Source organism: Ursus maritimus, unplaced genomic scaffold (genome assembly GCF_017311325.1).
Source record: "Ursus maritimus isolate PB19 unplaced genomic scaffold, ASM1731132v1 scaffold_3, whole genome shotgun sequence".
NCBI classification, from domain to species: domain Eukaryota; kingdom Metazoa; phylum Chordata; class Mammalia; order Carnivora; family Ursidae; genus Ursus; species Ursus maritimus.
The window spans coordinates 19332983-19356056 of NW_024425563.1; the positions used below are offsets into that span (position 1 = coordinate 19332983).

At 40.8% G+C, this 23074-nt stretch overlaps 1 protein-coding gene across 2 annotated transcripts in view; it reads right to left on the reverse strand.

Annotated features, from left to right (window-relative positions):
- Positions 1–23074, reverse strand: part of EXOC4 (exocyst complex component 4) — a 716010-nt gene that overhangs the window by 685454 nt on the left and 7482 nt on the right. For both annotated transcript variants that reach the window (XM_008707579.2, XM_008707580.2), the window contains exon 2: positions 8845–9034. In XM_008707579.2, the coding sequence (XP_008705801.2) occupies positions 8845–9034 (190 nt within the window). The remainder of the gene's footprint in view (positions 1–8844; positions 9035–23074) is intronic.

Consider the following 23074-nt stretch of genomic DNA (forward strand, 5'->3'; position numbering starts at 1 on the left):
CTGGTGATTATGAAACTCAATTTCAACAGTTTTCCAACACACATGGAAAACACAAAGATAGAATGCTAAGATCAGAACGTTTCTTGAGAAAGCATCTAGTCTATTGCTATAACTTTAGGGCAATACCTAATCCTACTTTTAAGAAACTCTCCAATGTAAAAAGAACCCTAAATAAGGAGATTTTTGTAATCTCTCCTGATAAGCACAGTGGAATGATTACTAGCTTTTGGGGGAGTCACAGACCCCTTTGAAAATCTACTGAAGATGGTCCTAATGACCTCCACTCCTTCCTGCACTCTCAAAGTGATTAAAAAAAAATTCTCCTAAGCATATAAAGCATCTAAGAAAAGAGAACAGAGAGAAGGGAATGGCATATAAGAGATGACAACAAAACCTTTGAAGTTGGCAAGAAGGCAGAACATGGATAGTTTAGGAGAGGACAGCAATCTGAAAGTCTTAGCATGAAGTGGGGTTTGCTAGCACTGACAAGGGGGCACCAAGAGCACTGAAGGCGGGAGTACAGGGCTCACACCTTCCATAAGGCGTATTTGGAGCCCGGACTCCTCATCAAACCACACAGATGGGAAATTCCCTCCCGCCAAACATTGGCCAAATAGGTTTATGACCTGAAGACGAGAAAGGATCCGGGCTGAGGGGAGGGTGTGAGGCACTGGGCAGCAAACACAAGAATGAAATCAAAGTGGGGATATGGAACAGGAAAATCCTCAGCCCCCATCGGCCCCTCAGCCTCCTGCTTGGGTTGCCTCTAAATATTCAGCTTGACTTTTAGCTCCCACACAGGAAATTCAGGGTTTTCCCTGGGAAAGGTGACCAGGCATAAAGACCTAGAATTAGTGACATCTGAGGTTTCACCAAGGAAACTGCTAGGTCCCTGCCCACTCATCACTAGACAAGGCCCACAACATGCTCTGAGCTCCCAATCAGCTTTGTGCTGCCTCCCTCTTACATTCAGATAGGAAACCAAGGAAAGCCTGGAATATGCAAAGTCAGGCATCAAAACAAACAAAAAGAAAAAAGTGCTTGGGGGGAGGAGGGAGTGGGACAAACCTTATGCAGGAAACAGAAATTTTTTAAAACTATAATTAACATCCCTTAGGAAAAATAGGAGAAGGCACTACATCAATGAAACAAGAATAGGATGCTATAAAAAAAAAATTGAGAATCAAAACAACTCTTGGAAATTAAAATATGATAGAAAAAAAAAATCCAATATAAAGGCTAGAAGCTACCCTTGAGGAAATCTCCAGAGAATAAAACAAAAACAAGAGACAGAAGATAAAAGAAAATGAGGGAATTGATCCAAGAAGTCCACTATTTGCCAAATAGGAGTTCCAGGGGAGGAAAAATGAGACAAATGGAGTGGAGGAAAATACCAATAAAATAATAAAAGAAAATGTCCCAGAAGACATGTGTTTTTAGATTGAAGAAGTACACCAAGTGTTCAAAAAATGGAGTGAGAAAAGGCCCAAGCCAGGGCACATTATCCTGACATGTGAGAACACAGGGATAAAGAGACAATCTTAAAAGCTTTCAAGGGGGGTGGGGGCGGGACAAAATCTGTACAAAGAGCTGTGAATCAGAATGCATCAGACTTTTCTCAACAGCAACACTAAAAGCTACAAGACAAAGGAATAATACAGCTTCAAAATCCTAAGAGAGAATTATTTCCCAGAAAAACTATCAATCAAGTGTGAGGGAAGAATAAAGACATTTTCAGACATATAAGCTCTCAAATACATAAATAAATAAATAAACCTTACATGCACCATATTTCAGCAAGCTAGTGAAGAACGCGCTCCATCAACAGAAGAGAAAAACAGAAGACGGGAAACACAGGATCCAGGAAAGGGGAAAACCAATGCAGGAGAAAGGCAACAGGAATATTCAATCAGTAATTGCAAGGGAAACAGCAGCAACACAATTGCAGAAGCACCAATAGTACACTGGATGGCTTAGAGGTAAATATTTACGTAGTTTTAATAAAATAAATACTACCTATTTAACCAAAAACTGGGATACAACCNNAGGGAAAGAGGCTGGGGGAAGAAGAGGAAGTGGGGTAGGGCAAAGAGTGGGAGGTGGACTTAAATCCCCATCTTCCATAGCTGGAGGCCTGTACACCATGTCTAAAACAGAAAAATCAAGAATAGTATAAGCACTTTACTAAGACTAAAAGTCAGTGCCTTTGAAGTTTTGCAGTTGGGACTCAGGAAGGATGAGGTAGGGAAGTACTGGTTTTTGTCATCACTTACGATTTGACTTTTTAATTTTTAACTGAAGTATAGTTGACATGTAGTATTGGTTTCAGGTATACGACACAGTGATAGGACAATCATATACATTATAAAACACTCACCATGATTAAGTGTAGTCATCATCTGTCACCACACAAAGTTGTTACAATGTTATTGACTATATTCCCCATGCTCTACTCTTCAGCCCTACAACCTGTGTATCTCTTAACGCCCATTACTGGACTTTTTAAACATATTCTTCAAGGCTATTATTCCCAGATCCTCTTGGAAGTTCTTGGTCTCTGGGCTAGGAACTCCAGCTATTAAATCCATTCTCTCTTAAATCTCGGTTAAAATCTGTTAGAATTTGATTTCTGATATTCTACTCTTCTCGCCTTGGTTCTGTGATTCTCAGATTTTTCTTTTGTTTGATGGTTACTATGGAAATTGTTCAAAACAAATTTTACGTCATGCAACCACCCAACTAGGCTCTTGATCAAGAGAAAGAGAGATAAACTTACTGAGTGTCAGTAAAGCTTGGCATATACCTTTCTGATTGGAAAAAAGACCATTATGGGATTTCACACTAGGATATATACCATGTAGTCAGCCCACTTCTCCTTTTTGCCTACTACACGGAGGAAAACTGAAAAGGAAGGTAGTATTTGTGTCTGTATTTAGGGCTGGGGGAGATGGCATCAGGCTGTGTGGAAAATGAACATCACGAAAATTATTCCCAAACTAAGTTATTAGCCGAAGCTGCAGACATAAGAAGCTACAAGAACTTTTAATATTAGATTGCCCTGAGGCTTCAACTTTTTGATTAGAAAGTTACTGTTATGAAGAAATGTTATTTTAAAACTTGGGTGGCAGGGGGGAAATACTACTCAGCAATAAAAGAGAAGAAATATGAAGAATCTCGAACATTCTGCTGAACAGATGAAGCCAGGTACAAAAAAGTACATACTGAAGTTCTAAAACATGCAAAAATAAAAAATAATCTATAGCAACGGGATTCAAATCAGTAGTTGTTTGGAGCAGGATGTGGAGGGGGTAGGGGGGAAGAGAGGGAAACGCAGAATTTTAACTCCAACGAAGCAGGAGGGAACTCTCTGGGGTGGATGGGAATACATTAGAGGATATACACATTTGCCACAATTCACTGAACTGTATTCTAAAATACTGCATTCTACTGCAGGTAAATTACAGCTCGATAACTGTTTTCTACACAGGGAAGAGAGAAACCGCACTGTAGCCATCAATGAATACCAACATCTAAAATGTGAGAACGGTACCAAGTTACATCTAAACTTTCATTTCTCGATGTGGTGACAGCATTTGAATTCCATTCTATTGAATTTATCAGGATCATTAAGATTGAAAACTTATGTTACTGTTTGTTCCTGAAATAAATCCAGAGAGTCAAGCTATTCAAATCAAAACATCGAAACCCAAGTATAGAAATCCTTCCTCAAACACAAGTTTCCTCTGCTTCCTTAGACTTCTAGTAACTTCACAGTTGCTTCTCATCACCTGTGCGGCCACAGCAAGAATTTCAGATTCAATATACAAGATTCTCCAGCCACTCTAATTAGAGCCTATTAGAAAAAGAGAAAATAAGGGTAACAGGCCCCAAGAGGTTGTGAATGGGCATGTGAGAGGATACAGACAGCAAAGAAACAGAGCTATCTGCAACCTCACCTTGGGGAAGATAAAGAGAGGAAAACTACCTAGGGCCCCTGAGTAACAACGTGGTTGCATTTGTGAGAAGAGGAACAGAGATATATGGAAGAGAGGCTGATGCATACAGGCCTCACATCATCAAATTCAATGCTCTTCTGATTTTGTTCAAGATAATGGGGGGAGGGAATGGCTTTGGGTGTGCATAGTATCTATAACAAAGCACGACAAATACGCGAGCGCCCCACTGAAACTGCACACTAGAAACAGTCCACAAATATGCACCATAAGCAAGGGATGGTAAATGAAAATTAATGTAACAGTCGACGTTATTCTTAATTCTAAAAGTACAAAATTTATTTTCTCTTCTGTAGTTAAAAATAAATCTACATATAAACGTGTCCATGGGTATTCTCCTGACATGTGTCCAACCAACCCGTTTTTTTCCATAGTCTGATACAAAGTGCCTGGAAGGAATGATGTGCAGAAACACTACTCAGCGTTCTGTTTTAAAGCCCTTTAGAACTACGATCACTTTTACCCTCAAACTTTTATGCCCATGCTTTTGTTCTCTTGGTTTTGGTTTTGGTTTTTGGTTTGGTTTTGTTTTTTTAGCTGCCATTCTGAGGTCTTGAATTGTCTGAAAGGCTCCACTGAACCCTTTCCAAGGGAAATACTTTTCCTTTAAGTTGCAGAGTCTGGATACAGTTAAACTTAATGGAAACATCACCTCATAGTTCTTGTGACTGCCTTCATGCACTCTACTGCCTAGATTTTAAATTATGCTATCTCATTATTGCCCACTGTTTAGCATGGCCCTTTCTAGGCTTTTCTCCCTTTCTCATAGAAGCAGCCAGGATTTTTCCACCTTACATTTGGGCTGTAAATAATTTCCTACCACATCCATGTTGCTCTACTACCAAGTGACATTTTTTTGTATTAGGGTTATTCTTTGTTCTTATTCTGTCTCTCAAGGTATACTTTCATATAAAAGCCAAATAATTATTTTAAATGCTAAGTAATGAATGTTGCGCTACTCAATGATTAAGCCCTTAACAACTTTATTTGAATAATCACATATGGTTGTTTCTAATTACAGGCAAGAAAAATGAGTTAAGAGCTTGATCTAGTACCAATGGGGCAGCTGAAACTGGGGTGAAATGTAAAGTGTGCACATTCACAACAGAGACAAGTATGTTTTCCCTTCAGCCTACCAGCTCCTGGGATAAACGTGAGACAGATACTTAGTGTCTTTAAAGAAATCTGATATCCTCTCATCCCCCCCTACAGCACAGAGCAAACACTCAAATTCAAAGACCAGCAAGTATCACTTGTGCCACCCAAGTTCCCAGCTTGTACCCATTCGTATCTATCTATTTTGGTGCTGCTGTAACAGTCATTATCAGAAGACTGGCAGAACCTACGGATTCTGAGGTTTTCCAGTGCAGTAACATGGCATTCTGACTGATACCAATATGTATTCAACAGTAATAGATAGCCTAAGTATTCTGATTATCCACATTACTTGACCTGATCAATCATACATACTCTTTACTTACACGTATTTTTTTTTAATCTAGAAAAAATTCCCAGTAGACTTGACTATTTGGGAAAAGAGTCAACTCTATCGTCTCATTAACCTCAAGGACTTAGAGTCTACCAATATAAATCCATATATGAAACTATTATCATAATGGGAAATGTCAACAGTTCTGTTCTTAAACTTTAAGAGCATGAATATGAACATCTTCATCTGCGTTGGTCCCCACTAAAATCTGCTCAGTATGGCAGCTACAGTAGCCCTTTTAAAATGCCATTCTTGTGTTCAAAAGTTTATTACAACAGATTCCCACCATACTAAAGAGTTATGAACCAAGTCCTTACGGTCACCAAAACCCCCCATGACCTGACCCACCACACTGCATCTCGACCACCCACTCTCTGTCTCTCTAGCCCCTCTCCCTTCTCCCCATCCCATTTTGCTCCAGCCCCACGGGCCGCCTCGCTGCTTCCCCCAAATTCCTATCATGTTCTTGCTTCACGACCTTTCTGTACCTGCCATTCCTTCTTCCTAAGGAGCTTCTCTTGATTCTCCCTCACTTCCTTCAAGTGTTGGCTCAAACGTCACCTCAGTCAAGCCTTCCCTGACCAATCCATTTAAACAGCAACTCGCAATTCTCCCTTCCTTGCTTTTGGTTTTGAAAGCATAGCACTTCTTACCATCTGTTATAACACACTGTCCTAATTTATAGCGGGTTTCCCTTGACTAGAATGTAAACCAGAATGTAAACTCTGGCCAGGAATTTGTTTTATTCACTTCTCTTCCCCAGAGCCTAGAGCAATGCTCGGCACGAAACAGACATTTCACACGGAGACTCAATCCGTGTCGTAAATATCACCTACTTTGTTTCTCTGTCTCCTCCCACAGCAGGTCAGTTCCATGAGGACAGGGACAGGTGTTTTCCATGGGTATAACCCCAGCAATGAAAACAGAACCAGGCATACGGCTCACACTCCACAGACATTTGTTGAATGAATCCTCATTACATTCTTTTGGCAGACAGCAGAAAGAAAATTTCAACTCACATCTGCACATTCTATCTTGCTGGATGTGAAATAATATAGCCCCATAATGATTCAATCATCCCCACTTTTATTTTAAAATATGCATAACTATACACACCTATATTTTGTATATAATCCAAAGTGCAATTAAAAACCAAAAATGACAGGGAAAGATTAGTAAGAAAACATCAGTGTTTCCTTGGTGACAAGAAATGGACTTTCACAGTACAAAACTGTCAAATTATACAATAAAAACAAATTTCACTTTCATTTTCCCCCAACATTTTTCTTCTCCCATTTATCAATTATTAGAGGCTTTTTTGAAAGGAGCTTTAGCCCGTTCTCTTCCCAATATTGAACTAATTCATAATAGAATTAGGTGACATTTACTTTGACAACAGTCTGATGTAATAAACACAAAGTTTTCTTTTTGTTTTCTTCTGCTCAAAATCCCAGCACACTTAAAAATGAGGATGGTGAACAGACCGTGGCTGCTAAAACAAATGTGAAATGATGGAAGAGGAGACTCTTCATCAACACCAGCCAACACTCTCTGGGCAAAGAGGCTATCAACTCCAAGTGCTAGGGACTCAAGGCAGAAACCACTACAGGCTTCCCTTGACATCTGGACAAAGTCCTTTCAGCCAAGCAGACTAATCAGAAAACAGAAATACCAAACCTTCACCCTTACAGTGATTACCCGGGGCAAAGCCAGAAGGTCAGCAGCACTCGACATTCATTTTCTGACTCCTCTTGAGCTTAGTATATTGGGTCAAGATGGACTACAGTTTACTTTAAACTGATCTATAGCTTTACCTAGTTTCACAGATAAATCCACAGGATGAACTCACCATTTGTAAAGGCGAAGAATTATAGTATTCCTTTTGAAAATGCCCAGTTAATTTTACAATGTAAAGAGAGGCTATCAAATTGCCTCAAAAAGGTTCAGAGCTTGCTGATTCTCAAATGGTACTCTTAGAGGCTGAAATTCATATGTTGACAGCATTTTCCAAAGAATAACTTAAGTATCTGCTTAGAAAAATGTAAGGTGAGGTCTAGAAGACAGACAAGAGAACATGTGGGAAAGCTGTAAGCATAGCTGTTACCAGGCAGGTGCAGTCCAGGGAAGTACCGAACCGATCGATAGCACAGGCAGCACATTTCAAATGGTCTGTGCAGCCCCGTGGCCACAGAGGTGCTGGAGGGGCAGGTGCAGAGTTGTAAGGAGAGGACCAAGCATGAGGCTCTGCATCTCTCACCCCAACACCACACAAGAGGCAACTAATAGGTCAGGGTTCCACAAGATAGCTCGTTTTAAGAAGGGCGGTTACTGCCTGAAAGAGGTCTGAAAACCAGCAGCAAGGAGCTTAGAGTTAGGAAGACCAGCGTTCAAATCCTAAATATGTTGAGTGAGGAACTGGCAAAGAAGCAGTGCTAAGTGGTAGCACTTACTGTTAGCAGAGTGGTACGAAAAGGAATTAAAGGAGTGACCCTCAAAACACACAGCCAGAGCCCCCAGAACTATGATGCGATGGCCCCCAACGGTCAGTTCATCCCTTGGCCAAATACAAAAATACCCTTTAGGAACCCACTTTGTCCTTTAGGCAGTAAAGACATGGCAGCCAGGAACCAAGAGCTTTTCAAGGACCTACTACTACAAAAGGAGGTGGGCAGGGAGAGGAAGGGGGCAAGAATTAGAAAGAGAGGAAGAAACAAAGAACAAGAAATCACTGCAAAATACAGGAAAATGACAAAACAGAAGTTACTGGATGCTTGTCATGACTAAGGAAGAGTATTCAAGAATTTCGGTATTCATAAATACACGTTTCAATAATTTGTAAGTTGGGTTTCCCTGTCAAAATCATACTAGAATGTCTAATTACTGCACAGAAGTCACAACCAACTTCAAACGAGGGGACATACTTAAAGCTGAAATTTTAACAGTGTTTCAACTGCTACAGCAATACACACACACACAATGTGTGACAGGAGCATATTAAATACACTGGATACACAGAAATGGGAGCCTCTAACTGTAAGAGGCCCTGGAGTCTTAGAACAGCCCCCCCTTTCATGTCCCCACACTGGGGGCACCTCCCCCCTGTCCTTTCACACTGCAACGAGAAGTAGCAGCAGAAGCCAAGGGTAAGACACAGGGAGGAGGCAAGCCCATGATGCCCTCTGTGATCCTCTTCAGCCAGGCTTTCCAGACACTGCAAAACTCCCAGAAAGTGTCATTATGAGTCCCTCCTAAGGCCAGTCACCACTATCACGGCACCTCTACACGCTATAACTCCTGGCCTAACAGCAGGGGCAACAATCACAAGAGGAACAGGAGGCCCACCTGCTTTATTTTATTTCGGGAGGTGGTAATGCGCTCTGTGATGCTCTGGTATGTGCGAATGGCTGTCGTCAATTCTGTGTAGTGCTGCACAATCAACTCGTCCAGGTCACGGTCGCACTTCTCATAGGCTTCTTCCAGGCGCCCCTTCTCATTCTCTCGGTCTTCCACATCATCACTGGTAGACAGAGTCCTGGTGAAGACAGAGACTGTATCAAGCTCAATCAAACTTAAAAGCAAACAAGTAAAACAGGAGTTAATACACGAGCACATGCACCTCACTAACTCGGTCGGAAATGAAACAAGTTACTAACAGAAAACATGAAGCCACCTTCCTAGTAAATTTCAAGAGCCCATCTAAGTGGATTTGTTGGTTGCTTATCCAAGGAGACTTTCCCTCCACTCCTTGGCACCCAAATCTTAGATAGCGGGCAGTGTGAACTCTGCGAGAGTCTGGGCAGGTCCTGATTTGCTTGAGTGAATCCCAGGAATTCCATTCACCGTATCAGTGACAAGGCTGACCAATGAGACCTAAAGACTTCTTGGAGTAATTTTCTTGCAAGATTAACAGGAAGGAGGATATTGTTTTGTTTTGTTTTCCAGACACTGGATATTGTTAAACAAAGCTACAATACTCAAATATTTCACCCACCGTACAACCATGGAAGGGAAAGCCAAAAGAAATGCCAAGCTACTGCACTGATATCATTGCGTCCCCAAAGCAGCCAGCCCTACTGCTGCTTTCCCTCAGGACTTCTCGTTAGGGGAGATAATAAATATCCATTGTTTAAGTCACCCTCAGATGGTCTTTTACATAAAGCTAAAAAGTGTACTAACTGATAAAATTACTTATACACTGAGGAACTGCATTCCAAATAGCTCATTTAAATGAACTAAATTTGGTACAGAGCCCCCAGCGGCCTGGAAATAAGGTCACATCAATTCTAAAATATGTTGCAACAGCAATAATAAAAGCTATACTACAAGACAATCCCTCCTTTTACTATTCATCCAACAGCACCAACAAGATTGATATGAGTCAACAATAACCAGGGAATGAGACAGATACACTTAAAAGTCTTTCAATAACTTAGTTTGATACATTGGCCACAGATCTTTGTTTCTTTTATTATCTTTTTTGGATAATTCTTTTTTTTAGTGCTCTAATCAGTAACAAAGAAACCTTCTCTTATCTGTTGGCTGCAGTAATTTAGAGTTTCATTAAATTCCCTCAGATTTGTCAGCTTATATACATTCAGCATAGCTTATTTCATTTATCTTTAATTTAGGGAGGGGGTAGTTTAGGCTTCCAATGATGGATGCAATCAATTATAAGTCCATCATTACAACTGCTTTCAGAGATGGTATATCAGTGAATCAATCACATATCTACTTTCAGATATTCACAAGGAAAATACTGCATAACAGTTTTTTCCCCAACTGTCATTTAGAGCAAAAGATCTTAATTCATGAGCCACATAATATATAAAACTTCTTTCTCAATTTAGAGGGAGATTCAGCAGGCCAGTCTTTGACATCATTCTAATCTCTAAAAAGAATTTCGTAAATGTGTTAGGCGTGCCAAGAGACCAGTTCTAGCAGGAAATGGTGGGGAAAGAGGTGGGGGGACAGGACAAGAAATATAATGAAGGAAAATGCAAAGCCTCTAGGGGTTGTGGGGTACACCCAGGAAAGCAACACACTAGGAACCCCAAGACTTGAAGGAAGGCCTTTATCATGCCAGATCCTGTGTCTTCCTCTGTCAACTGGTGATCCTACATCAGACTACCTACCTCCAATATTACTTTCAGGTAGAAAACGCTGCACAAGTATTTGGCTAATAAAATAAATCACAGGAATATGACTTCAATGGAGCTACCAATATCACCTGCAATATTTGGGTACGGGGAGCCAAGCATGCCTTCCTATTGTTTCTATGATACATAACTTTGCTCTTTAAATCTGAAACCTTCCAGGCTGTTAATCTAAAGTAAAGCACAATCAGAAAATGCCTTCAATTTATCAACTGTCCCAAAGGGAAGAGTTTCTAGGTATTTACCTCTGATTTCCCCTTCTAACAGCAAACAGCCATGGATTTGTCAAAGCTATCCCGGATCAGTTTGCCACCTTTACAGTGCTTTGATTTCCTCTCCACCACCATTTGTGGAAGGAAACATGCCAAACATTTCACGTTGTTTACATTAACTAGGAGAATTACCATTAAAGAAAATGTCAGGCCCAGAGAGGACACCTTCTCCGGCATCAGCTGTCACTGTAACACGTTACTGCCGCATTAGGAGTTATTTATGAAACAGAAAGGGTTACTAAAATGAAGATTAGAAGGTAAATTGGGCCTATGGGGGTTTTAGCTCCTATTTTCATTTTTAGAGAAAATATTTGTATAAGGGAAGAGCCTATGCCAGGTTTGTGCCCCTTTAATTTCATCTGCTTAATGTAAACTGAGCTGAATGACAGTTTGCCTTCAGTTGGAAATAGAGAACAAAACCACCGAAGTTTTTTTTTAATTAGAGAAAAGGACGGCAACGAGGTTACTAATAACAATAATAGCCATGAATGTTTAGAGAGGCTTCCCCCAGCTGCCAGAAACCAGCAGTGCTGTGCACTTTATAGAATGTGCGCTGAATCCTCCCAACAGCCCTTCCGAGTGGTCCTGTTATCATCCTCCCTCTACGTTTGAATCCTGACTCCACCACTTAGTACCTGTATGACCTTGGTCATGGCATCTCTTTTTTTTTTTTTAAAGATTTTATTTATTTATTTATCTGAGAAAGACAGAGCACGAGCAGAAAGAGGGAGAAGCAGACTCCCCACTGAGCAGGGAGCGTGATGTGGGGCTCGATCCCAGGACCCTGAGATTATGACCTGGGCCGAAGGCAGATGCTTAACCGACGGAACCACCCAGACGCCCCCGTCTCCTTTTGCTCATCTACAAAATGTAGAGAATAAGGATACCTTCCTTACAGGGCCATTGGTGAAAATTAAAGGAGAGCCAACAAGGCCTGGGAAATCATCAACACTCAACGAATGGTGGTGGTTGTTGCTGGCTATCGTTGTCACAGTAGTAGCAGTCAGAGCAGCAAGGGCAATAGCGGTGTTCCACAATGTCATGCAGAGGACATCCTTTGGAGACAAAGATTCAAATTCTATCACCCCCAAAACGCTAGATCATTTGGCACTAGGCATGAGATTTAACCTCTCTGACTCACCTTACTCCTCAACATCAAGAATTGTAGAGAGTCTGAGATTTTTATCCTACTCACAAGCTAACAAGTTAGTCTGCCAGAGTTTCATGGACAGTGCTAGAAGACACAAAACTCATGGGTCAAAAACAAAGGACTTTGTTACTCACGACACAGCATGGAGCAGGGGCACCGGCGTATCTGCAGTAGCACCCCCCCACCCCGGCCCCAAGTCCTATGAGGGTTAGGCAACTGGACCCAACTTTATGCCTGGACACACTGTGAGTGACTACAGAGGAACCTGAATGTGGGAAAACTCCATCTTTTATACTGGACAGTACGCATGCCTGCCCGTCTTCTACAGGGAGAGATCATCTCTAGATTCCAAACATCCAAATACACATCCTTGACAAGACCGTCTAAAACAAAGGGCACTCGGCGCTTTGCTCAGAAGACCTTCAGAAAGAGCACTCCCAAGGAGAATGGCCTCCCAACAATAATGAACCACAATTCCCTGAACCCTTTAGAGACTGCATGGTGTCAAACAATAGTAGACAGTATCCCTGACCTGTTTTCTTTTCTGCAAAATAAGACCAGAAATGCAATGTCTCCCACAATAAATATTTGCACCATAAATGAACGATACACCATAAAAGCAGACTGGAAGTCTACAGAGAAAAGTATCCATGTCTGCTACCAAAACACAGCAAACTTCAATGTGGAATTATCTTACTTTAAGCCAGTCACTTGACCTAAACTGAGAACGGGGTAGAAGAGAACACCTGTCATCTAGCTCACCTTGCCAGCCAGGTCAGGGACCTCTCCCCAGCCGTCTAATAAGCCTCTGTGAGATGGAAAGCTCACCAGTTCGCAAAGCCATTCACTGCAATTTTGAGCAGCTCTCCTTGTTACAAAGCCTTTCATCAGGCTCTTTATAATTTCTACCCATTGATCCAAGTTCCACCTTTCTTAGGTTACATGACTCTATTCCCTCTTCCATACAATTTCTCTTTAAATGGTAAAGGACTTCAGTACTTCTTTCTCAGGTTAAACATCTCTAACTGCTTCAACTGTTTCTCCCACAACATGGCTCCCACGTAGTCCACCATGCTTGTGGTTTTCCCTTCCAAAACAGCTAACACTCACATAGAACTTACTGTATGCCCAATGTTAATCTAAATGGTTTATGCATAATAATTCATTTATTCCTGACAACCCTAGGAGGTAGCTACCATTATTACCCCCCCTTATTACAGACAGGAAACAGAGTTGTGTATTGGAGGCACAGAACTTTTTTTTTTTTTTTTTTTAAAGATTTTATTTATTTATGTGACAGAGAGACAGCCAGCGAGAGAGGGAACACAGCAGGGGGAGTGGGAGAGGAAGAAGCAGGCTCACAGCGGAAGAGCCTGATGTGGGACTCGATCCCGGATCGCCAGGATCACGCCCTGAGCCGAAGGCAGACGCTTTAACGACTGCGCCACCCAGGCGCCCCAGGAGGCACAGAACTTTTAAGCAGCAGAGCCAGGTCTCAAACCTGAGCAGTCTGGCCCTGAAAAGCTTCCCCCATCCTGTGTAGTACTAGAACTGAACACAACACACTCCTGATATGGTCTGACCAGTCCAAACAGGAAGAGGTTTTTATATTCTATGATACATACACTATATTCTTAATAATCAGGCCTAAAACTACATCGCATTTTTATAAATACTGAGTCCAACAATTATCCAAGATCGCCCGGACAGTAAGTGCTGACAAGCCAGCTCTGGCTCATCTACTTGGGAAATTTTCAAACTAAATACAGAAATGTACATGCATCCTTGTGTCTTACACCTGAGAAAGGGAAGATAAAAGTGAAGCACGGGATATTCATTAGTGTCCATTATATGCCAGGGAATGCAGTGGTTACTTTGGACACATCATCTAAGATAATACTTAAAGTCTGGTGAGATGGAATCAGAGGAACAGAGAGGTATGGTAACTTTCACCCCCACACGCAGCTAACATGGGAACTGCCCTTGAAGCTAAGCATACCTGACTTCAAAGTCAAGGCCTTTTCCACTATGCATGTTATGAACTCCTACTTCTTGTGCCTTCAGCTCCTGATCAAGCTACAGCTCACATGTGAAGGGAAGAGTGGATGGGTTGAGACGTAGACAGTACTAAAAAAGCTGCTAAGTGCTCTAAAAGTCTTGAATCTGAAGCATAAGCACAGCAGAAATGATTTGAAGTTGCCACCCCAAGGTGCTTTCATGTTACTGACTCATTTAGATTTTTTCTCCATTCCTATCTCAAAACCATTAAGATTTACAAACTATTGCCAAGTTCAGGGAGGAAAATAAAAACATACACTAAATTCTAGTTAAGCCAGACACAGAGACATTTCTGGATCACCAAGAATTTTTCACTAAGACAGCCCTGGCATTTTAACATGATGAATTACATCTCTAACCATGACTAATTAATCCCCAGGAAGGAATTTATTTACGTAAAAGGCTAAAAGGACCATGGTGCACACGTCAAGCTACTGTTAACAGCATCTAGTAGGCACACATGCTATATGGTTCTAGTGAATTCACAGCCAGCAGCTCCAAGAGAGCCTTCCACACAAGCGTTAAACCCGAGGTAAGTAGCTGCAGATCTGAAACTGAATTTGCCACTTTCCTTTTTTTATACCAGCTTCTGTATTTCAGTCTAGCCGGTCAAGTGTTTTGAAAGGAAAATAACTAGTCACCATCACTGACTCCTTCTATGGAGCAATTTTGCCTTCACTTTGGACTTAATAGAGTAATGGAGTCCAGACAGGGGGAAAGCACACGGAAGTCGATATTACTCTTAAAGAAGACAAAAGTAAGATCAAATAAAAGAAAAAGCACACCTATGAAAATAAGGTTAGCCACCCAAAGGTAACCTTCAGTCGAAGACAAAATGAGTGGATGCAAGAAAAACACAAATCCAAAACACTGTCGATTTGGAATGTATCATAAGTTTCTGACTCCTCTCATCATATGTGTCAACCATGAGGTGTCTGCCACTTTCAAGCTCTTTAACCTCGAGCAAGTCACTTAGCTTCCGTGTCTGTTTCTCTCCTTGCCAAGCAGACAAGATAGTAAGAGTACCTGCCTCACCAGGCAGCTGTGATTGGCGACGTTATGTGACTGTGCTCGGTAAAATACAAAGCGCCACTGATGTGTGGGCTGACACATTATTAGGAACCAAATAAATCATCTGTGAATCACAATATTGTTAGCCCAAAGCCTCCCCCATTCGAAAGTTCCTGAAGATATTTATTCACGAATTGAGGTCAGACCTTTTCTTTATATTCTTAACGGTGCCTGGCACATTAAAAGTGCCCCGGAAAAGCTAAATAATGAGCAGCAGCAAGAGGCAGGCTCTGAAGAGGTCATGGAGGGCAGTTCTCTGCCGTAAAAAACAATTGCTACTAAATTAGCTCACACAAAGAAATGCCTGTTCAAAAATCACTAGGAAAGGACAAATAATAGTTAACAGCAACCCTATTTAGTTCATTTAGTCATTCAACAAATAGTTATTAGACACCTAGTACTTGGCAGGCGGGTTCTAAGCAGCTAGAGATACAGCTGGGAATAAAAGCAACCTCTCCCCTCAGGAAGCTTACATTCTGGTGGGGGAAGCAGGAAATACAAGAGAAATAAACAACACATGCAGGCCAGGAAGAAACAGGTATGGAAAAAAAACAGAAGCCAGAGAGGAGGAGAGAAGTGTATAACACAAGGAGGCCAGAGAAAACCTCTCAGATAAAGATGGCATTTGAAAAGAGTTTTCTAGAAAATGAGGGGGAGAGAGGTGGCACTATCTGGGGAAACAGATTCCAGAAAGAACAGAAGATGCACAGGCCCTGAAGCAGGGTATGTTTGGCCTGCTCATGGTACAAGGGATGGCAAGAAAGTCAATGTGGCTTCAGAGAAGCAAGAGAGGGGACAGTGATAGATCAGGTAAGAAGCTGGGAGCCTGACCAGGTACAGCTTTGTGGACTTTTACTCTAAAAGTGTTCTTTGATGCCACCTGGGGGTTAGCACCCAGGCAAAGAATAACAGCTTTCAGGGCACCTGCCTGGCTCAGTCGGAAAAGCATGCAATTTTTTTTTTTTTAATGATTTTGTGTACTTGAGGGAATTCTTTTTTTTTTATAATTTTTTTTAAAGATTTTATTTATTTATTTGACAGAGATAGAGACAGCCAGCGAGAGAGGAAACACAAGCAGGGGCAGTGGGAGAGGAAGAAGCAGGCTCTTGGCGGAGAAGCCTGATGTGGGGCTCGATCCCATAACACCGGGATCACTCCCTGAGCTGAACGCAGACGCTTAACGCCTGCGCCACCCAGGCACCCCAAGCATGCAATTCTTGATCTCAGGGTAGTGAGTTCAAACCCCACGTTGACTGTAGAGAAATAAAAGAAAAATAAAAACTTAAAAAAAAAAAAAGAATGACAGCTTTCAATCAGTATTTAATAATGAATACTGAATGGCAAATATTCAACAATACTTCAAGTTTCATTTTACATCTATCCAACCACTTCCTAAAAAAGATCAGAGACCATTTGTACAAAAATGTAGATAATAACAAATGAGAAAGTGAAACTAGTTAAGGAGCTACAGGACAAAACGATGCCATACAAATGTAAACACAGGTAAGCTAGGCATATGGGCAGACACAGTGAATAGGAAATGAGCCCTCAATCTAACTGTGAGGTTCCTAGCCATACAAAAAGGGAAATGTAGCCAGTTAAATCATTCTCATTATCAAAAAGATGGATTCCAGTTCCTCTGTTGAAGAAGCAAACTTTAAGCTACTCCTAAATTCTAAAAGAAATGCTTCACTTAAAACAATAAGGAGGACAATATACAAGATAGTGAATAAGGTCCTCAACCACCTTCTAAAAAACAATAAATTTTACATGGTTATTTCTTTTAAGTTCCTTCCAGAACAGAACATTAAAACACAACTTAGACCAAGAGATTGTGACTCTGAACATAGTCCAAGCATGAAGCTTTCCAATGATCCATTCTAATCTAAGAATGGAATTTGTGGAATGTATAGGATGAAATGGATCAAACCATGCTTCATTAATTTCCTCCTCGCAGCAAGCCCTTTGATAGTTCAAGCTGCCCAGACAGCAGTTCTTTGAAGATCATCGACAGTACAAGTTTGGTATTAGAGGGTTAGAAGGGGACTGTTACATATCATAAGCCAGAAAAGCATGTAGAAAGGTTGCCAGCCAATTGTGAAAAATTAACAACCTGCCCAGGGCTCTAGCCTGAGCCTCAAGATCACCTATAGGTAATGACTGTCACTCTGGAGCCATTCTAGGGTATTTTAACAAAGTCATAAGTCTCCAGAGTACCACCTGTTATAGACTAAATTGAGACACACCCTCCTACCACTACCAAATTTCTATTGAAGCACTGAGCCCCAGTGTGACTATTTGGAGATTAGGGTCTCTAAAGGAGGTCATATGAAATACAACTGGTGTCCTTATAAGCAGAGAAAGAGACACGAAAGAGCCCTCTCTCTCCACACACTCACAGAGGAAAGGCCATTTAAGGACACAGCAAGAAGGTGGCCATCTACAAGCCAAGAAGAGAGGCCTTGCCAGAAACCAAGCCGGACTGGTACCTTGATCTTGGACTTCCAGCCTCCAGAATGGTGAGAAAACAGATTTCTGTTTAAGCCACCCAACCTGTGGTGTTTTGTTACAGCAGCTCGAGCAGACTTATACACCACCCTATAAAACACAGGCAGTATTATTTTGCTTGGCTAAAATCTCAAGGCAGACGTTATCGGTCACACCCCTTAGCCAGAGCAACATAGATTCTCAGCAAATCCTCAAGAATTAACTGCCTAATACAGCCTCAGATAACTAAACTAATTAACCTGCTATAAGAAATATTTAATGTAATACACCTGAATTTTGGTGACACCTCCAGAACAATTAGCATCTGAAAACAGTTAATTCACTTAATTGTCTACTAAGGGCATTCCTTGTTGGTATCCAGTGACCTCTCCTCCAGGAATAATAAAGATTAACAAAACAATTAACGTAAATCTCTTCAAACAACTCAGAAAACCTAATTACAAGTAAGGTCCCACATATCCAAAAATCCTTATCAGGAAACTACAGCTCTACAAAGCTCAATATACAGGAGGAATCAAATCTCAGTGATACCCTTTCTGGGAAATACCCAGGATAGGCCTCTTACAGAAACCTGAGGTCCCCAAGCCCCTGCACTTTTTACTCATCAGGCATCTGAACCCCTCAACCAGTACCACCTTCTCTCATTAGGGCAATTCTAATGAATTTTTTTAGTCACATAATGGAAAGAGCACCAGACAAGGGGTCCTCTTTATTTACAAAATATTCTAACACATTATCATTAGGCAAAAATTGAGTATTTTTAAACCCAAATACACAAGGGTTAACTAGTTTCAGACCCTCACTCCAAGTAGGAAAAAAGCTACTAGCTCACTGAACTCTAAAATACTCCTTTCTGTTACTGATCCCAACACAGGAACAAAACATCTAGAGCATACATGATTCTTGAAAATATGGATCCATTTTCTTTACTAAACTGCTTTTAGATTACACTATTAGATCTACATAGCCCTTATTTCAAAGTGTGAGAGACAGATTTTCTTTTCCTTTAAAGCATGGAACAGCCAACCTAAGAAATGCCTGACAGTAACAGGTCAGCAGGGAAACTAAAGACAGGTGAACAAGTCTAGGGGTACCTGAGTGGCTCAGTCGTTATGTGTCTACCTTTGGTTCAGGTCATGATCCCAGGATCCTGGCTCCCTGCTCAGGGGGGGAGTCTGCCCCCCCCCCACCTCCTGCATGCATGCACCCGTGCACATACTTTCGCTCAAATACTTTTTTAAAAAGACAGTTCTAGATATGAGTATAAATCCAAACTAAAGGAAGGAAAAGAGATCACTAAGAATATAAACACTAACAAGTTGAGAAGGATCTTCAAAGCCTTTTCTACTAAGCAGAGCACTTTGTATATGATGATTCATCTACAAATGCTTCTAATGAATTATTTAAAAAAATGAGACCCTCATAATTCTGAGTTTGCATGGAAAAAAACACACATTAAATGAGATGTGTATCACTATATAATCACATAAGATATGGCTTCACTCAAAGCATAACTGAATCTACATTACACTTTTTAATCCGATTTTATTATATTCAATTATACACTGCGACTGCTTGTTTCTTAATTATGTCTTATTAGATCCCACAAAATTCAAGATAATCCCGTCCCAATTGATAACAATCCATGATGACAAGTCCCTCTGAAAAACTTTTCTGATGCATAAAAACAACATCCCTTAATTCACTACAAAGATTCATTTAATATCAAGTGACAGTAAACAATTTCTGCTTTAAAGTCAATTGAAAATTCACTGGTGTCTTGCTTCAGACAGCACTTAGGGCCAATTACTACACCCAACACATGCAGCTATTCAATATTTCAATTAACTCAGTCATACAAAATACTTCTGGGGACCAAAAGCTCTGAGTCTTGTAACCAACAGAGAAGGCCATTATCTAAAATTAAGTAAAATCAGCCTCACTACAGCATAAAACTGAGTCCAGGATTGACAGAGTCAATTTAAAACCTACCCCCTACCCTTCCTTAACTGAGGCTACCTCTTTTCCCATTTCCATTTGAAGGTCCACATCCTCCTTAAAGCCTTCTCCACAGTGATCTTAGTTTTCATCTCCAGGGGAATGTTTTAGTTACTACAACACATTTGTTCATATTAAAGGTGTAGGCTACTCCCTAATGTGGAGCTTCCAGTGAGTTCCTCAGAAATCTCATTTTAGAAGACAATAGTAGGTGTTGCATGGTACTAGACTATCTTGGAAATTCTAGATTACACAAATTGAAGCAAGTTTCTTAACTGCAGACATCCAGGAGACTTTACTATGTTCATGTGCCGGGTGTCCCGGGAGGGAGGGCAGAAGCTGGGTGGACAAGACGTGAAGATTACGCAGTATTTCTTAGATTTATTCATCTATAAACCCTTGTAATTCAAGACGAAAGTCCCAACACATAAAGGACTGGCTACTAAAAAGACCAGAACTCATTTCATGGCTTGAAAGCAGTTAAGTATGTAAGTAGCAGCAGAGTGGAAGACTATAGAGGGAGCAGAGCTCAGCACTGCAGACTGCAAAATGCAAGCACAGCCTGGAAATCTCCAAATGCAAGCAAAAACAAAAAGCACAACAAAACCACCACCAACAAAAACAATGTAAATGCTGTGCTGCCCAAAGAAAACCAATCACCAGCTCTACGAGAGCTCAGGCTACACAGAGCAATACTACCACAGGCAAACAGACAAACAAAAAAAACTGTATTTAAAAAAAAATACATGAACAGATGCGAAATAGTTCCAAAGCATTTCTAGTAGTTCTGAAGGAAAAGTCCCTGGAAAAAATACCATATGAAGTGAAAGCGTTTTGCTGTTTAATTTAAATACTCTGCAAAACACCGCAAAACGTGGAAGGCCATTAGGGCCGAGATACCTAGCTCACTTTCGAGCCTTTATACAGCATATCTGATTACCTTCTTCTCCCTCCTGTGCATATGCAACTGATGAAATCTGACCAATGAAAATGAATCTTTAAACATATTTTTCAAAATATGAGGCACTGACAGACTTCTGCTTCTGGTCTAGATGAAATAACTGGGACTGGATTTGCCCGAGCATCTGAAAGTAACAACAACCCCCCGAAAAAATGATTTCGAAACCTTAAACATTAAGGAGTTTGCAGGGCAGGTGATGGAGAGGAAAGAACTACAGAGCACTCTGGAGACTGTAGAAGGGCTCCCTTCAAGCTTCAGCTCAATATCATCAGTGAGAGCCTGTGAGAAAACTACTCAAGGCCAGGAAAAGAACCACCAGTAAGGATCAGTGGGTGCAATTATCTGAAATCACACACAGCCAGAGGAGAAAATCTCATGGTTCACAGAGCATTGGGTGGAGTACTCAGAAGGATTTTGCCATAGTAGGGAAACAAAATTGGCCCTAAACCAAATGCTGCTCTGCCCCCAGGAGCAAAATTTAAAATAAGACCTGAAAGGATCACAGCTTCCAAGTAACTTAACCAAATCCTAAAACAAAATTCAGGAATATTTCCAAGAAAACAAAGACATCCGCTATCAGTACCCAATAAGGTAAAATTACAAAATCTAGTATCCAAAACCTATGAAAGGCATGTAAAAAAAAGGGGGGACAGATATTAATCAACTGAAACTAACCCAAAAATGACACAAGAAGACAAAATTAGTAAACAAGAACATTAAAATTATTATTAATGCCTGTATTTCATAGTCTCAAGAAGCTACAGGAAAGACTAAATGTGCAAGGAGAGCTATTAAAGATTTTTTCTTAAAAGACCAAATCAGGGGCGCCTGGGTGGCACAGTCGTTAAGCGTCTGCCTTCGGCTCAGGGCGTGATCCCAGCGTTCTGGGATCGAGCCCCACATCAGGCTCCTCAGCTAGGAGCCTACTTCTTCCTCTCCCACTCCCCCTACTTGTGTTCCCTCTCTTGCTGGCTGTCTCTGTCAAATAAATAAATAAAATCCCTAAAAAAAAAAAAAAAAAAAAAAGACCAAATCAAACTTCCAGAGCTCAAAACTACAATCTAATAAAAATTACATTACATAGGATTAACAACAGATTGGAAACTGCAGAAAAGATGAATGAATTTGAAGACATGGTAATAATAGACTAGAGGGAAAAACATCAGCATTCAGTGAGGTGTGGGACTTGAAGTGCCTAAAATACTTAGATAAATCTGACCAACAATATGTAAGACTTACACATTGAAATCTATTTAAAAACTGCTGAAAGAAATTAAAGAATTAAATGAAGAGATACATCTGCTCAGGGATAAGACGACTCAATATGGCTAAGATGTCAATTCTCCCATATTAATCAGTACATTCAGAGCAATGCCAACCAAAATCCCAGAAGGTTTTACTGTAGAAATTTACTAGCTAATTCAAAAACTGATAGGGGAAAAAAATAAGATAAAACTGATGCGGAATTAAATGCAAAGGACCTAGAATAAGCAAAATAACTTTTTTTTTTTAAGTAGGCTTGGGGCCTGAACTCACAACACTGAGGTCAAGACCTGAGCCAAAATCAAGAGTCGGATGCTCAACTGACTGAATCACCCCAGCGCCCCATCCAAAACAACTTTTAAAAAGTAGGGTACAGGTGGAGAGGATACACTGTCTTCAAGACTTATAAAAGCAACAATCAAGACTGTGTGGGACTGTCATCAAGATAAACAGATGAGTGAAACAGACTAGAGAATCAAGAAATAGACCCACATCCCTCAACTGATTTTTGACAGATATGCAAAAGAAACTCAGCGAAGCAAGCATAATCTGTTTAATGAATGGTGTTGGAACACAGGATACCCCTGCACAAAAAAATGAACTGGAAAAAAAAGGACAGGGATGCTGTAAGTGTTCATCTCTATCTTACGTGGGTGGTGGTTGCACAGGTAAAAATTCATCAAGCCAGGGGCGCCTGGGTGGCACAGCGGTTGGGCGTCTGCCTTCGGCTCAGGGCGTGATCCCGGCGTTATGGGATCGAGCCCCGCCATCAGGCTCTTCTGCTGTGAGCCTGCTTCTTCCTCTCCTACTCCCCCTGCTTGTGTTCCCTCTCTCGCTGGCTGTCTCTATCTCTGTCAAATAAATAAATAAAATCTTTAAAAAAAAAAAATTCATCAAGCCATATACTTAATATACGTGCACTTTACTATATGTACGTATACCTCAAAAATGCAGACAAAGTCAGCATATAAATTAGCATATAGAGGGACTCCTGGCTGGCTTAGTCAATAGAGCATGCAACTCTTGAACTTGGAGTTGTGAGTTCAAGCCCCACACTGGGGGTACAGATTACTTAAAAATAAGTTGGCATATAGACGAAGCTCCTGTATTTATTTAAAAAATAATATTTTTTGTTTGA